The sequence below is a fragment of the Scylla paramamosain genome, chromosome 27 (assembly GCF_035594125.1).
Source record: "Scylla paramamosain isolate STU-SP2022 chromosome 27, ASM3559412v1, whole genome shotgun sequence".
NCBI classification, from domain to species: domain Eukaryota; kingdom Metazoa; phylum Arthropoda; class Malacostraca; order Decapoda; family Portunidae; genus Scylla; species Scylla paramamosain.
In genome coordinates, this window is record NC_087177.1 from 21,192,860 (window position 1) to 21,209,329 (window position 16,470).

Here is a 16,470-nt window from a genome sequence, read left to right on the forward strand (position 1 = left end):
TCTCACTCCCCCAGCTGCTAACTCTGTACAAGGGCCTTATCCGTCCATGTATGGAGTATGCTTCACATGTCTGAGGGGGGTTCCACTCATACTGCTTTTCTAGACAGGGTGGAATCAAAAGCTTTTCGTCTCATCAACTCCTCTCCTCTAACTGACTGTCTTCAGCTTCTCTCTCACCGCCGCAATGTTGCATATCTAGCTGTCTTCTACCGCTATTTTCATGCTAACTGCTCTTCTGATCTTGCTAACTGCATGCCTCCCCTCCTTCCGTGGCCTCGCTGCACAAGACTTTCTTCTTTCTCTCACCTCTATTCTGTCCACTTCTCTAACGCAAGAGTTAACTAGTATTCTCAATCATTCATCCCTTTCTCTGGTAAACTCTGGAACTCCCTGCCTGCTTCCGTATTTCCACCTTCCTATGACTTGAATTCCTTCAAGAGGGAGGTTTCAAGACACTTATTCATCATTTTTTGACCACTGCTTTGACCCCTGTATGGGACTAGCATTTCAGTGGGCATTTTTTTTATTACATTTTTGTTGCCCTTGGCCAGTGTCCTTCCTACATAAAAAAAAAAAAAAGTAGTAGTAGTAGCACTAGTAGTAGTAGTAGTAGTAGTAGTAATGCTATTTTTCATATATTTATTAATTTTTTTTTTTCATATTAATATTTATATTTATATTTTTTTGTTTTGTTTTGACATTCATACGAATGCTATAAAGGTGAAGCATAGAAATTTATTTGATTAATTAATTAATTTATACATCTATTTATTTTGATTTTTTAAATTAATTAATTAATTTATTTTTATTATTATTATTTTTTTTTTTATGTCTCTATGATAAGCAAAGCATTATAGACCTTATGAAAGCACATATCCTCTAGAGTCTTGCCCTACAAAAGATTCTGTAAAGTAAAAAATAAAGGGAATAAGTGTCCGTGACGTTTGATGAATAGAGGAAGGCGTGGCAGAAATTACCATAAAACGTATATAAATGAAAATTTATCTTCCTCGTATTTTCCAACTTGCGTTTGCTTCTTGAAAATTTAACTGGGTGGGTCATATAGCAGACATATTGTTCTTTCCTCCATTGTAGTTTGTTTCCAGCAAGCCCCCTAAATAAAGTTTCTGTTTTTTTTTTTGTTTTTTTTTTTAAAGAAATGAGGAATTACATTCTAACGCTGATCACTGAGCGGAGCGTAGACGAGCTGCTATCCTCAAGGACGTTACCTCTCTCTCTCTCTCTCTCTCTCTCTCTCTCTCTCTGTCTCTTAGTGAAGAAGAATTAACATGAGTAAATAAGACTTTAAATAAAAAAAAAAAATATATATATATATATATATATATATATATATATATATATATATATATATATATATATATATATATATATATATATATATATATATATATATATATATATATATATATATATATATATATATGAAAAGACAATGAATATCCTCTGGGGAAGGGGTGACGATCCTTATTTAACCCTTAATTTCAGTTGAATTTTGACAAGTCTACGTTAAAATGTTTCCATTTTTCTGCAGTGATAAAGAAACGTAGAGGGGTAGCTAATATATTTAGTTGTTAATTGTATCTTTTTTCTTTCTTTTTTTCATTTATTCTTTTATTAATTTTTCTTTTCATTGCTTAATTATGCATTATGCCGACACTGCAGGTTACAATTGCAGATATTGCAAGTATTTTTGACACAATACAAGCACATCCAGCTAAACTATTGCTACAGTATAGAGAGAGTATTTCGATTACATACCTTATTCTTCATCTTCTTTTCTTCTTTTTTTTTTTTTTTAATAAATATAATAATAAATAAATAAGTAAATAGGTATTGTCAAATGAAATCGTCGAGATTACGCAGGGGTTTCGGGCAATACTTGGATGGGTGACTACACAAGCCTCATCTGTCTGAAAAAAATAAATAAATAAAAAATAAGAATAAGAATAGGGAGAATGAACGAAAATTTTAAGTAATAAAGATAACAGTAAGAATTATTATAATAAGAATAAGAAAAATTACAATAAAGGAATATAAAAAAAAAAGAAAGAAAGCATCCCATGTCTTTCTTCCTAATTGTCATAGAAGGGTGAATTCTTTTGTATATTTTCCAACATTTCCAATACAACGATATGAATGGGGGAAAAAAGAATAAGAATAATAGAAAGAAGGCCTCCCAACACCTAGTTCTCCGGTCTTGGCCAATTAGCTAACGGCGGGATCAGTGCAGTTAAGCAGGGGGTCCGGGAAGAACTTGGATGGGTGACCACAAAAGCCTCATCTCTCTGAGAATAGAAAAAAATAGCAATAAGAATGAGGAGAATGAACGAAAAACGAAAATAATAAAATAACAATAACAACTATAATAAAAATAAGAAGATTAAGAATAAAAAGAACAAAAATAAGGGAAAAAAGTAATAATATATCTCTCTTGCTAATTGTCGTAGAATTATGAATGAAGGGTTAATTTTAGTGCATATTTTCCAACATTTTCAGCACAACAATGCAACAACAATACAGGAAAGAATAAGAATAAGAGAAATAAGCCCTCCCAACACCTTGTTCTCCGCTCTTGACCAATCAGCTGACGGCGGGATCAGCAAGGTTAAGCAGGGGGTCCGGGCAGAACTTGGATGGGTGACCGCACAAGCCTCATCTCTCTACAAGTAGGATAAATAAGAATAAGATAAGGAAGAATAATAAAAAAAATGAAAATAATAAAGATAACAATATTAATTATGACAAGAAAAAGAAAAAAAATAGAATAAAAAGAATGAAAAAAATAAGAATATCACAACTTTCTTGCTAATTGTCTTAGAATTTTAAATGACATGTCAGTTCTGCTGTATATTTTCCAAGATTTGTTATGAATTAGGGAAGAAAGAATAAGAATAAGAATAAGAATAAGAACAAAATGAATTAGACTAACAATAATGATCACATCTTTCATGCGGTGACTGCGTGGGCGATGAGCCTCACTGGACGTTTCTGACCAATCACAAGGCAGGGTTGGAGTCGTCGGGCCCACCCGATTCATATATAAAGGGATTTTGTGGGAAGCGCGGGCGCACACACTTCCTCAAGCCCTGGTAGCAGAAGGTTCTCCCAGCTCCTACCTCCCAGCCGCAGCCAGCCAACCAGCAGCCAGCTCCGAAGGAAGAAGGTCCGCCCTACACCGAGCCGCCGAGTCACAAGCTCCGCTTACCGGGTCCGAAAAGAACCAATAGGCATCCAGCACCGCTCCCGCTCTCACTTCTGCGTCTTTTAAAAGACCTGCAGGTGGCAAGGCGCACACACTCGCCCACGAGCTGCCGAAAAAGGAGCATCTTCGCTCCCAACGACTCTACAAAGAAAAAGGCTTTGGCCTACTAACAAAAAAGAATACCGATAGACAACCCGGCAGTCACTTCGAGGAGCCGCGGTCTTCCCTACGTTCCCTGTGGAGAGAGCCTCACCTAAGGGATATCGCTGGAAGATCGCAGTAACTCATTGGTATAAGTGACTTTTGCCAACTGTTCCTCCTACTCCACCTTTCTTTTCTTCGTACCGGCGACAGAGTCGATCGAAGAAAAAAACGGAATCCAGATCGACGACATAAAACTCATACAAAAAGTACACATGATCAAACTAAAGCTACGATCGAGACAGCAGGCAGAACAGGCGCAGAAGAAAGGAATCAAACTCTTTTCCCAAATAATACCCTCTTACAACGTCAGCATTGAGGAATACCGTCCGGTAAATCAATGTTATAAGTGTTATAAATTCAGCCATAGAACAAACCAATGTAAGGAGAAAGAACAAGTGTGCTCTAAGTGTGCAGCTAAGGGCCACGATTATAGAAACTGCCAATCAACCACATTAAAATGCGCTAACTGTGACGGCGAACACGTTGCTGTCTCGTTCAAATGCCCAGTTAAACGCACCCAGCAGCAACAACAAAACTCCATAACAGCAACACCAACAACCTCTTCACAGCCAAACAATTCCTACGCTCAAGCAGCCACACCTGCCACCCCAACACACATGAACACAATTTCTAACACAAACATGGGAAAATTGCTACTAGCCGAAATTATAATCAAATATTCCATACAAACCTCCTTCGGTGACCTGAAAAAAACAAGCAGAAACCATGAACTCACTGCTGGAGTACAATGGTTGTCCAACAATAAAACTCCCACCAAATTTCACACAAACAAATCAACAACACTACCAACAAAAGCTTGTGGAACAAACAGAAGCCCCTACACAAACAAACCAACAACACCACCTTGCTGAACAAACAGAAGCTCCTACAGTCCCTAATCAGGAACCAAACTCCTCCTCCACCGAACAATCCAGCCTCCTTCCAACCGGGAACCTAGCTACCGGTGAGGACACAGTTTCTGGGAAAACGCAACCCCACAGCCCCACTCCTACCACTACCTCCACCACAAAAAACGAACGAAAACACACCAACACAAGCCAGTAACACCGCACATAAAAGACACATTCCGGGTACACAACCCACCTCCCCCAGACCCACACGAACCACATCGAGAGTTAAGAAAACATGATTACGATCATGCAACTAAATTGTCGCGGCTACTGGAATAACCGGCACCTTATTTCAGAAGCTATTCGATCAATCGACCCAGACATCGTCCTCCTGAACCACACAGGTTCACCAACAAAACCAATTAAGCTATATGGATATAACACACGTTACACTACAGGTACACGTCATGATGGCGTAGCTGTCATGGTCAAATGCACCATCAAACACATCCACATAACCGACTGGCCTTCAGCACACTTCTTGGCCACCAGGATCGAAACACAACACGGGATATTTCTTATTGCCACCACATACAGCAGACCGGATACAGGGCTCCCTCTCACCAGTCTCAACAATCTCTTCAATCACACAAACATACCAGCCTATATACTGGCAGACCTCAATGCCAGTCACACAGCATTTAGACACACCAAGAACAACCAACATGGACACCAACTTCTACAACTTACACAACTGAAACGCCTCCGTTTCCTTGGCCCTGACTTTCCTACCTGCTATACCCACAATGGGAATGGCAGGCCGGATCTCATCCTCTCCAACCGGCAATCCCTACCTTTCCATCACCACATCTCCCACGGACCCATCTGTGGTTCAGACCACGTCCCCCTAATCCTAAAAATATCCTCAAACCCCATATCTATCCCATCCCCACCTGTCCCCGACTACCGCTCCGCCGACTGGGAGGGATTCAGGAAAACTCTTTCAGACCTACACCAACCACCACAGCTCGAAGGCCAACCCTATACAATAATAGACAGTGCCCTAGAGACACTACATAGTGACATCCTGACATCAGCCAACAGACACACACCAAAGAAACAACACAAAATTCACATAGACTTCAGACCCTCCATAAAAACACAACGACTACTAGTGTGCTACAGAACACGCTTTTTACAAAACATGCACAACCACATAACCATCTACAGAGACCTCTGCACCCTTCGCACACACATACTAAATAGCCTACAGGATGACCACAGCGCTCACTGGAGGAACCTAGTCTCCCTTATGGACGGAGCTCGCTGCAAAAATCCTACTCAGTTCTGGCACATGGTGCACAAGCTGAAGGGATGCCACCGGGAAAGATTCGAGTACCTCCTAGTGAACGGTGATCGAGTCACCAACCCAGACCAGGTCACCAACACCTTCCAGACACACTGGTGCAACACCTTCCAACCACACCCTTTCCCTCCCCATGAGCCCAGTATTGCCCACATACACCACATCACCGATCTTGTGCGCCGAAACCTAGCAAACACGCTACCACATAACATTATACACTTAACACACCTAGATCCCCAACACCCTCTCACCACACCCATTGAGGAGGAGGATGTCACCAGGTTGCTCAGACATACTCCGCGGCGAGCCTCCGGCCCCTCAGGAGTCACATGGCCGATGGTGCGGAGCCTTCCTCCAGAAATCATATCCAGCCTGACAAAAATTTTCAATGCTTGCCTCGCCTCTGAATACTTCCCAAAGGCTTTCAAAATTTCAAACATCACCCTTATTGCCAAGCCCGGAAAAAACTCTCACTTACCAGAAAACTATCGCCCCATAAGCCTCCTTGAAATTCTTGGAAAAACTTTTGAACGTCTAATCAACTTAAGATTGAGAGCGTTCCTCGAATGTAACGGATTGCTGGCACCACAGCAGTTCGGTTTCCGGAGGAACGCCTCAACTGAGGACGCCCTTAACAGCATAGTAGCCTACCTAAATTTCAACAAGCCATATTACAAGACAGCACTCGTGACAAAAGATGTCAAGAAAGCTTTTGACACCGTTTGGCACACCGGTTTGAAATACAAAATTTGTAATAACTTCAATCTCCCTTTTCTAACACAACACATCTTGTGTAGTTTTCTGGATGAGAGACAGACAAGAATCCGCCACCAGGGCAACTTTTCGCCATTTTTTACCCCTCAGGCTGGAGTCCCACAAGGCTCCGTACTCTCCCCCACCCTTTTTAATATGTACACAGCTGACCTACCCCTCCCAGCCCACAATGACTCACTAACTATTCAATACGCGGACGATGTAACGCAATTGGCCCGTGCCAGGTCGTTAGATCTCCTAACCGACAAAATTCAATGGGAACTGATGGCGACTAGCCTGTGGGAGATGAAATGGCGAATTCTCTCCCATCCCGAAAAATCAAAAGTCACTTATTTCAACATTAAAAGAAGTCAGCCCCGCCAAATCTCACTAAACAGAATTACTCCAATCCCCACCCCAATCCCCATCAGTAACAACAACAAAGTGCTTGGCCTCACCATAGATAAGCACCTCAACTTCAATATACATATAAAACAAAAAGCAACCATAGCCGCCAAGGCCCTGAGCAACCTGGAAAGATTTCGCGACAGCAGCACAAAAACAAAACTTCACCTCTACAAAGCTTTCATTCTCCCTCTCTTAACCTACTGCCCTCTTGCCCTCTCTCTCTCTGCTCCCTCCAACCTCTCTAAACTTCAAAAAGTTCAAAACCGAGCAATTCGTTTCGCTCTTGGGACGAAATGGTTCGACTTCCAAACCTCTCTCTCCATTCACCAGGAGTCCAACATCCCACCCCTTAACATAACACTCCACAATAGAATCGAAAAACAACTAAGCTCCTTCTCCGACAGACACACAATCACATACAATTTCATTACCAACCTCCCCCCACCTTTCCGTCACCTGCCGCACTGCAATCTCCTTGATCCTCCCACTGTGCCTCCTGAACCTGTTTTCTAATAATGGACTCCTCCTTTCTTCCCTTAACTATCTCCTTTCTCTGTACCACTCATGGTGTCTGAGTGGCATCATCGTCGTTCTCTCGTTCACGTGGGCGGGCCCGCGTGCCAACACCTAGTGTTTTTTTCATATTTTTTGTCTTATGGTTTTGTATTCATATTTTTGTTTTTGTGCATTATTTTTCTGTCTCGCAGCCTAGGTTTTAAGGTGGCACCGGACCGCTCCTGGGAAAGGGACGCGACAAAAAATCACCGCCATTAACATACCATGCCTCTGACCGAGGGAGTGGGGTCGTGTGCCAACACCTAGTGGTTTTTTCATATTTTTTGTCTTATGGCTTTGTATTCATATTTTTGTTTTTTATACATTATTTTCTTGCCTCGCAGCCTAGGTTTCAAGGGGGCACCGGACCACTTCCAGAGAGACAGGGATAGCACGAACCGCACTCCTCCCACTGACGTCACGGCAATGGGGCCCCCGGACGTCGGCATGACGTTCCGGTAGCGGTACCCCCCAAGGTAGTTAAGGAGCGGCCAGTACTGATGATGGGGACGGTAACCACACCATTCAGTGGAAGCCACTTCACCCCCCACACAGAGGTAGTTGGGTGCGGCAAGGGCTCGGCAGGAAGGTAGTCAAGAGATGGTGGGGCGGGGTCCTGGAAGCATCCATGCAGGAATCCCCATTCACCCCCCGCCACCAGCGACTTACCGCGTGCAAGCAGATGGTATTAGATTTGACCCCTCGCTGCGGTGAGGGAGCCTTTTCGAGCCTCTGTCATTGCACATCCTACCATCATGTCAATCATTATCACAAACCATCCTCACCCTCCCCATGCACATAACACCACAACATTTTTTATACTTCTCTTTTCTTTAGCAGGTTGGCCTTTTTGCAGGACGAGTCACAGGACACGAGCAGAAAGGACCGACACCGCTTTTTCACCCACCACATTACATCATACATTAAATATCCCTGCCATCACCAAATCACTCTACTACTATCCGTGGTTCGGAACCCACGTAAAACTGTAGGTCCCTCCGCTATACGGATGTACTTCTTCCTCTGTCCTTCTTTGAACCAATAAAAAGCAAAAAAAAAAACCCTTTTTACTCTGACTGTCCTTCACTCCTCTTTCACATCCTGATGGTGCAGGCTCTGGATAGTCTGGCCCCTAACTTGTGCGTGGTTTGGCCCGGGGTTTTGGGTGCGTGGGCGGCGTCCGTGGCTGTGGCTGTGTTGGGCTTGGCTTGCTCGGTTGGTGGCGGACTCTCCTGCTTTCCCCGATAAGGACCTTGTCTCCCTTGCCATCTTAGCATGAATATAACACGTTAAAAAAAAAAAAAAAAAAAGATGTCCTTCCTCATTGAAATTGCGCCTGTGTTAAGCCCCAGTGACTATTTCTCCTACTACAATTCCCTTCTTATCACCCCCCTATTCTTCCCACTATCCCCACTTCCCCCTCCCCATCTTTTTTCTCTTTCTTATGTTATGTTATTATAAGCGCGGGCAGACTCAGCTGAGTGTTCGTTGTGAGTTGTTGTTACCACAACTATGGCACGTACCAAGCAAACGGCTCGCAAGTCCACTGGTGGCAAGGCGCCCCGCAAGCAGCTTGCTACAAAGGCAGCTCGCAAGTCTGCTCCAGCCACTGGAGGTGTCAAGAAACCCCACCGTTACAGGCCTGGAACCGTTGCTCTCCGTGAGATCCGCCGTTATCAGAAGAGCACTGAGCTGCTTATCAGGAAACTGCCTTTCCAGCGCCTGGTGCGTGAAATTGCTCAGGATTTCAAGACTGACCTCCGCTTCCAGTCCTCTGCTGTCATGGCTCTCCAGGAAGCTTCCGAGGCTTACCTCATGGGTCTGTTTGAGGATACCAACCTGTGCACCATCCATGCCAAGCGCGTGACTATCATGCCAAAGGACATCCAACTGGCTCGTCGCATCCGTGGCGAGCGTGCCTAAGAAGTCATCCACGAATGATCTTCATAACAGCAATATCTAGGCCCTTTTTAGGGCCAAACATCTCTTTCATTAAAGAATTTTCATAGACAATCTGTTTGGTTTTGTGGAAGAAAATATTTATTTTCCATCTTTCAGTATCAGGTTAATAATTAACTTTCGACTTTCAATTCAATATCCTTCCCCCCTTTTTTTTTTTTTATTATTATTATTATTCCCTCTTCCATGGCCATATCTCTTTCACTTGGGAGAATTTTTATCTTTTTTTATCTCTATTTTTTTTTTTATCTTTTCTTTATCTCCACAGAATAATAATCACGATAATAATAAGCATAATAATAATAATAATAATAATAATAATAATAATAATAATAATAATAATGATACAATAATTTTTATAATAATAATCATAATAAAAACAACAATATTAATAATATTAATAATGATAATAATAATAATAATAATAATAATAATAATAATAATAAAAATAATAATAATAATAATATTAATAATAATAACAATAATTATAATAATAATGCATTTGTCTATATCGTATCTTTTTTCCTTTTCAAGTGTGGCTCCAATGGAGCCGGGTATTATTTTATACTGGCAGCAGTATACTGGCCGCCTGTTTACTTGGAGGAGGTATACTTGGTAACAGCCTTGGTGCCTTCAGAAACAGCGTGTTTTGCCAGTTCACCAGGCAGAAGAAGACGGACAGCGGTCTGGATTTCCCGGCTGGTGATGGTGGAGCGCTTGTTATAGTGTGCCAGGCAGGATGCCTCGGCAGCGATGCGCTCGAAAATGTCATTCACGAACGAGTTCATGATTGACATGGCCTTGGAGGACACGCCAGTGTCTGGGTGGACTTGCTTGAGCACCTTGTAGATGTAGATGGAGTAGCTCTCCTTCCTCCTGCGCTTCTTCTTCTTGTCGCCCTTGGCAATGGCCTTCTGTGCCTTGCCAGCTTTCTTAGCAGCCTTTCCTGATGCTTTGGGAGGCATAGTGTCGCCGTACTGCTGTGAGAACGAGTGTGCGTTTTCAAAGTTTCAAAGTTTCAAAGTTTCAAAGTTTATTGAGTAAAGTTGGGGGAGATACAAAATAGGGGGGGGGGGAAGTACAGAGTAAGAGATACAGAAATAAGTCAAAGTACAAAAGTTGCCGGGCGATCCGACCTGCTATTATTATACATATTAGAAACTATATTTAATATGAAAGTTTACATGTTGTTTGAAGCTTATATGGGGGTATTTATTTCTTTACATATTGTATATATCCTTAAAGTAACATATTTATATTGTGAGATGATGTAGGATGTTTATTTACAATGGGAAATAAATTACTTAATTTTTACATAATACATTTTTACATTAATACATAATAGACTTATTTATAAAGTGGTTCCGGGTTAGGGGTCCGTTCCAGCGCCCACAAGCTTCTGGGAAATCATGAGTGCTGCGACTGTGGCGCTGCTTCATGGAGCTGTCTCAGGGTCCGGTACTGCTCCCAGTCCTCCTCGGCCATGCGCTGCCACATCTGTGCCGCTTGTTGGTGTAGACGTATGTTGACCGGGGGGGTGTCTGAGTCCATATGAAGGGATTCAGAGCTCTTGAAATCATCCCACCGGACGCCAGCCGCAAACCGAAGTGCAGCATTTTGTACTCTCTGGAGGCGGCGGTGGGCAGTCTGGGTGAGGGCATGTAGAGGGACAGGTGGGTACGTTAGGACAGGCAGCACCATGGTCTTGACCAGGTGGAGCTTGACCTTGCTGTCCAGCTCTCGAAAACGTCGGAGGAGGGCCAAGGCAGCCTTGCCCCTCGCCACCCTCTGGGAGATGTGGGCCGAGTACCCTCGCCCTGAGACGTGAAGGCCCAGTAGTTTCCCGCTGGGGCTGAACTCGACGGCTTCCTCATCGACCAGCAGAAGTTTAGGGTTCTGCGTGGCTGGTGCTATGACTGAGAATTTAGCCATGTTTGTTCTTATTCTCCATTCTTCCTCGAACGTGCTGACTCGCGTAATTTCCCGCCCGGTCCTCGCATTTAGCATCAGGCGCGGCCTTCCTGGATGGAAGACTACCTGGGAGACGTCGTCCGCATACTGGACGTTTATTCCTGCCTGGGAGGCAGGACAGTCTCCTGTGAATATGGTATATAGCGTCGGGGAGAGGACACTTCCCTGTGGCACCCCTGTCTGCAGCGGGAAGGGCGGTCCGCTGTAGGTGCCGACACGCACTCTGGCACTCCTATCGTCCAAAAAGTCGCAGAGAAGGCGCTCGACAGGGCCCGGGAGCCCCAAGTGCAGCACCTTGAACTTAAGCCCCAAGTGCCACACTTTGTCGAACGCCTTGCTTACATCTCTGAGTACTAGGTTGCACCGATGTCCCAGTGCCTGGTGGAGTGCCAGAGTCTCTGTTGCCACAGCTATGGCGTGCGTCGTGCCTCTTCCCCGACGGAAACCATATTGTGCCGTGTTGTACAGGTGTCCCTCATCCAGGTGGTCACGCAGCCTCCTGCCGATGACCCTCTCGAACATTTTTCCTGGCACCTCCAGGAGGGAGATGGGCCGATAGCTGTCCGGTTGTGTTAAAGCCTTGCCAGGCTTGGCTATCATCTTCATCTCCGCTTCTTTAAGCCCGTCTGGAAAATAACCTGCCGACAGGGCAGAGTTGAAGATGTCCCGGAATCGAGCAAGAGCAGGAGGCGGGAGGTGGGCGAGAATTGTCCTGTTGATCCCACTGCTGCCAGGGCAGGTGGGCTTGCTTGACCTAATGGCTGCTTTTAGCTCTTCTAGGGAGATGAAGCAGGTGAGTGGGGAGTCACCCGCCAGCCTCGTGGGGTCCGCTTCCTGGTGCGGAGTGGTGTGATGTCTGTGGACTGCAAGGTAATCCAGCACCATGTCATTGTCCTCATAGTCCTCGTCGTCGTCTTGGAAAACTGTTTCCCATTTTCTAGTAAATAGTCTGGCTTTGTCAACATTACTGTAGTGTCTTTGTCCGTTCCTGTCAAGTAGGTATGAGTCTTGTCCTTTTGTTCGTCCAGATAGGCGTTTGACCTGAGCCCAGAACCTCCTGGGCTCCTTGCACCTTGAAGCCAGACCCTCCAGAGTCCGTCCCCAGTGTCGCCTGGCTTCGTCTCTCCTTAATTCATGGAGCGTAAGTCTAAGTCTAACGTATCTTCTATAGTCGTCGTTCGTCCAGCCATGAAGTTGTGCTCTTTGTCGTAGTGCATTGAATTGTATCCTTGTCATCTGTGTTTGTCTAGTCGGTCTTGGGGCAGGTTCTAGTCTGTACTGTGTTTTTGGTATGTGTCGGTCCGCAGTGTCTTTTACCTTTGTCATCCAGTCCGCTAGTGCTGTGTCTATCTCCTCGAGACTCGCTCGGGAGATGTCAATTGCGTCTGTCATGTCTAAGCTTTCGTCCTCCTGAAAGGAGTCCCAGTCAACCCTATGAAAGGAGTAAGAAAGGGGGGTCGGAGTGAGAATAGGAGAAGTTGAAATGTCAATAATGATTGGTATGTGATCACTACTAGTTAGCGGGCCAGGGGAGAGAGAATGAGCATAGTGGAAGGTTTGATTGGAGAAGACAATGTCAGGTGAAGTGGAGGAGAGAGGTCCATAGTAGGTCGGAAAATTAGGGCCAATGTGTCTCGCGGTTTGTCGTCTAAAATATAAAAATAAAAAGATCACGGCCTACCTGATTCGTAGTACCATACCCTAGTGTCTGGTGTCGGGCGTTCAAGTCTCCTGCGAAAAGCATCGGTGTCTGCCTACGTATGAGTCTCATGAAATCGGGGTGGGGGATGTACTGTCGTCTAGGAGGTAAGTATGTAGTTGCAATTGTCAAGGTCCCATCGAATGTCTCTATGTCAACAGCTAAGGTGTCAGAAAGAAAGTCATCCTGAATTCTGTGAGTGAGCGAGCATCTGACTGCTATCGCCACTCCATCATTTTGCTCACCACTAGAGTTCATCTGGTGAACTCGAAATCCAGGAATCCTAAGTCTGTTTTCGTCTGGTAGTCCGTGTCCGTTAATTAGTATGACGTCCGGGTCAAACTGTCGGTAAGTGTTACATAAGTCGTACTTACGAGTCGTCCAGTGTAATACATTGTGCTGGATTACCTTGAGTCGCTGCATTATGCTGTCTGGGTCTTCTTCTTCCTTCCTCTCCTCTTCTTGAGTGATGGCTCTGAAGAGGTGAAGGGTCCAGATGGCATGGTATCGAAGACTGCGTCCCGTACTGAAGTGAGGAGGTGATCCACAGGGCGGTCCATTTTCCTGAGGCGATCTATAACAAGGTCGTAGTCACTGGCACTGAGGTTATGACGGATCTTGTAGCGTCCTTCCCTTACCCCTCTTTCCATATGGGGAAAGGTGCGAGTTCGGGGCCACATGTTGGTGTTTTTCTTTACGATGACAACCTCCAGTCCATTAACTTCCTCGTCCGAGTGGTCGTCCTCGCTGTCACTTCCTGCTGGAGATGTGGAGTCCCCGTCTGAGTCTTCCTGTACCTGGAGTGTGTTTTCCGCGCTAATTCTTTCGGCTGTGACTGCCTGTTCTTGTTCGACGACACTTCTCTGGGGAGGGACGGGGGCACTTTTTCCTGCAGTCAGGGCTGTGATAAGGGCTGCCGTGTTCTTGATAGGCGCAAGTTTAACCTCAGGGATCCCATTTCTTGCCAAGCTCTCGGAAAGAGTTTTTTGGAAGGATCCTGGCTCTGCTACATTGGCCAGATGTGCATGTACGAGTAGGAGGCACATTAAGCCGGTCATGTGTTGGCCAGTTGAGTCAGGGATACCATTAGTGGTTGTAGCCTGTGCATAGGTTGTAGTTGCTCCTTGTATCCTCTTCTGTCTCAGGCTATTTTGTTTTTCCCTGAGGGCTTGCTTCCTCACCATGCATTTCATTGCCGTCGCATGGTGTGCTTCGTTACAGTTGATGCATCTTCGTTCCTGGGTTCTGCATTCCCAGTGCTGATGCCCCTCCTTGGCACAATTGGAGCACATTGATTACCCCTGGGGTTTGTTACAGAGCCTTGTAACATGATCCTCCACTGCATAACAACGGTTACACGTTATGAGCTCTATGTACTCTTCTTGGTGCACTTGGGATGGGGGGATAGACATGCAGAACATCAACAGTCCCGTTTCAGTAGCTTTCTTGGCCATGTCACTCGTCTCGAAGGTGATCTTGACATTCTTGGAGCGTGGGAACTTGTAAACTTCTTGGACTTTTGCCCAACTCTGTTCCTTTTCGACTTCGTCCAGGATTTCGTTTGCATCATGCTCGTACACAAGATCGTCCAGTCTAGTGCAGACCACCGATCGTTGAGCCCGAAGGGTAGGGGGCATGAGTGCGCTGAAGCCATCCTCGGTAAGTTTCTCATGTTTCCCAGAGCTGAAGATTAAGTCAGCATCTTGCATTGATCCTGTGATCACAATTATGGCATCACGTGCTGGGATCAGACGGGTAATCTTCACCTCTGGGGCCAGAGTATGCAGGAGCCTTCGCCGAGTGGCGAGGTCATTGGCCCGGGCATGCTTTATTCGCACCCGAGTCATTGCTGCTAAGTAGTGCCTTATCCAGGACCAAGCATTTCTCCGCGCGGTGAAGGGGGTGGCACTGAGGGTCACTGAGGGTCACAGGACAGGGAACACTAGGGTGCCGTGCGTTTTCTCAGTTGAAAAGTGGTATATATATTAGCGTGCCTACTCAGGATCAGGAGTCGCCACCTCAGCGAGCGTCCTGATTGGTCCAGACGCGCTCTGGGCCGATCTGATCTCGCGTATATATAGCCGTTTTTCCGAAAATTCACTACTTGCTCGCAGAGCTACCGACGAGGTTAGAGTACTCGCGCTCCTCATTTATCACCAACAACAACAACTACTACTACTACTACTACTACCACAACATCCATTATCATGTCTGGACGCGGCAAGGGAGGAAAGGTGAAGGGAAAGTCAAAGTCCCGTTCCAGTTGTACTGGACTCCAGTTCCCGGTCGGCAGGATTCATCGCCTTCTAAGGAAAGGCAACTACGCCGAGCGCGTGGGTGCTGGTGCCCCCGTGTACCTTGCGGCAGTTATGGAGTACCTGGCTGCTGAAGTCCTTGAGCTTGCCGGCAATGCCGTCCGTGACAACAAGAAGACTCGCATCATCCCACGTCACCTGCAGCTGGCCATCCGCAACGAAGAGGAACTTAACAAGCTCCTCTCCGGAGTCAACATTGCACAGGGTGGCGTGCTGCCCAACATTCAGGCCGTGCTCCTTCCCAAGAAGACTGAGAAGAAGTAAATAAAGGGCCTCCCTCCCCTTCAGCCAATATCACCATCAATCCGGCTCCTCTTCGGAGCCACACGTTCAAACATCTAGAGAGTTGTGTAGACTATACTGGTATATTAATAATAAGCAAGTAGTGTATTTATTTTCGAGTTAGTTATTTGTTATTATTATTATTATTATTTAGTCAGGCACGCAAGTGACCGAGAATAAATATGTATACTATATTTCTACTAATGTACCTGCTGTGTGTCACAGTGGAGAGTTGATTAGATGTGTTGCCTATTGTGATATGTTGAGCGTCTTTTTCATCTCAATGTATATTTTGTTTTATGAGAAACTGAGAACGATGAGGGGCGTGATCATTGAAATAAGTCAATGATAATAATAATAATAATAATAATAATAATAATAATAATAATAATAATAATAATAATGATACTTGGAGAAGACCTGATGAAGTGAGAAAGATGGTTGAAATAAGTCAATGATAATAATAATAATAATAATAATAATAATAATAATAATAATAATAATAATAATAATAATAATAATAATAATAATGATAATAATAATAATAATAATGATACTTGGAGAAGACCTGATGAAGTGAGAAAGATGGTTATAATTAATAATGGTTTCTTTTCTTAGCTCAGATAGTGATAGTGAACATGGTTATGAGAAAGTAGTAGTAATAATAGTAGTCTATGGTCCTTCTTTCTTTTCATGTTTGTGGACCTTAAAAAGGTCCGGGAGATGATGTTATTCAATGATGATAATGCAAGCTGAATAGCTGGCACCATCTCAATAATGGAGCGATTTAACCACCAAATCCGTACAGGGTACGGCCCTGACGCTTGAGGGCGTAGACAACGTCCATGGCAGTAACGGTCTTACGCTTGGCGTGCTCGGTATAG

At 44.6% G+C, this 16,470-nt stretch overlaps 2 protein-coding genes across 2 annotated transcripts; one reads left to right on the forward strand and one right to left on the reverse strand.

Moving 5' to 3' along the window:
* Window positions 1–8,097: 8,097 nt before the first annotated feature.
* LOC135114364 (histone H3-like) lies at window positions 8,098–9,360 on the forward strand. The gene has a single exon (XM_064030269.1). The coding sequence runs from the start codon at window positions 8,873–8,875 to the stop codon at window positions 9,281–9,283; it is 411 nt and encodes a 136-aa protein (XP_063886339.1). The 5' UTR covers window positions 8,098–8,872; the 3' UTR covers window positions 9,284–9,360.
* Window positions 9,361–9,901: 541 nt separating this feature from the next.
* LOC135114366 (histone H2B-like) lies at window positions 9,902–10,294 on the reverse strand. Its single transcript, XM_064030271.1, has one exon. The coding sequence runs from the start codon at window positions 10,282–10,284 to the stop codon at window positions 9,913–9,915; it is 372 nt and encodes a 123-aa protein (XP_063886341.1). The 5' UTR covers window positions 10,285–10,294; the 3' UTR covers window positions 9,902–9,912.
* Window positions 10,295–16,470: the final 6,176 nt, after the last annotated feature.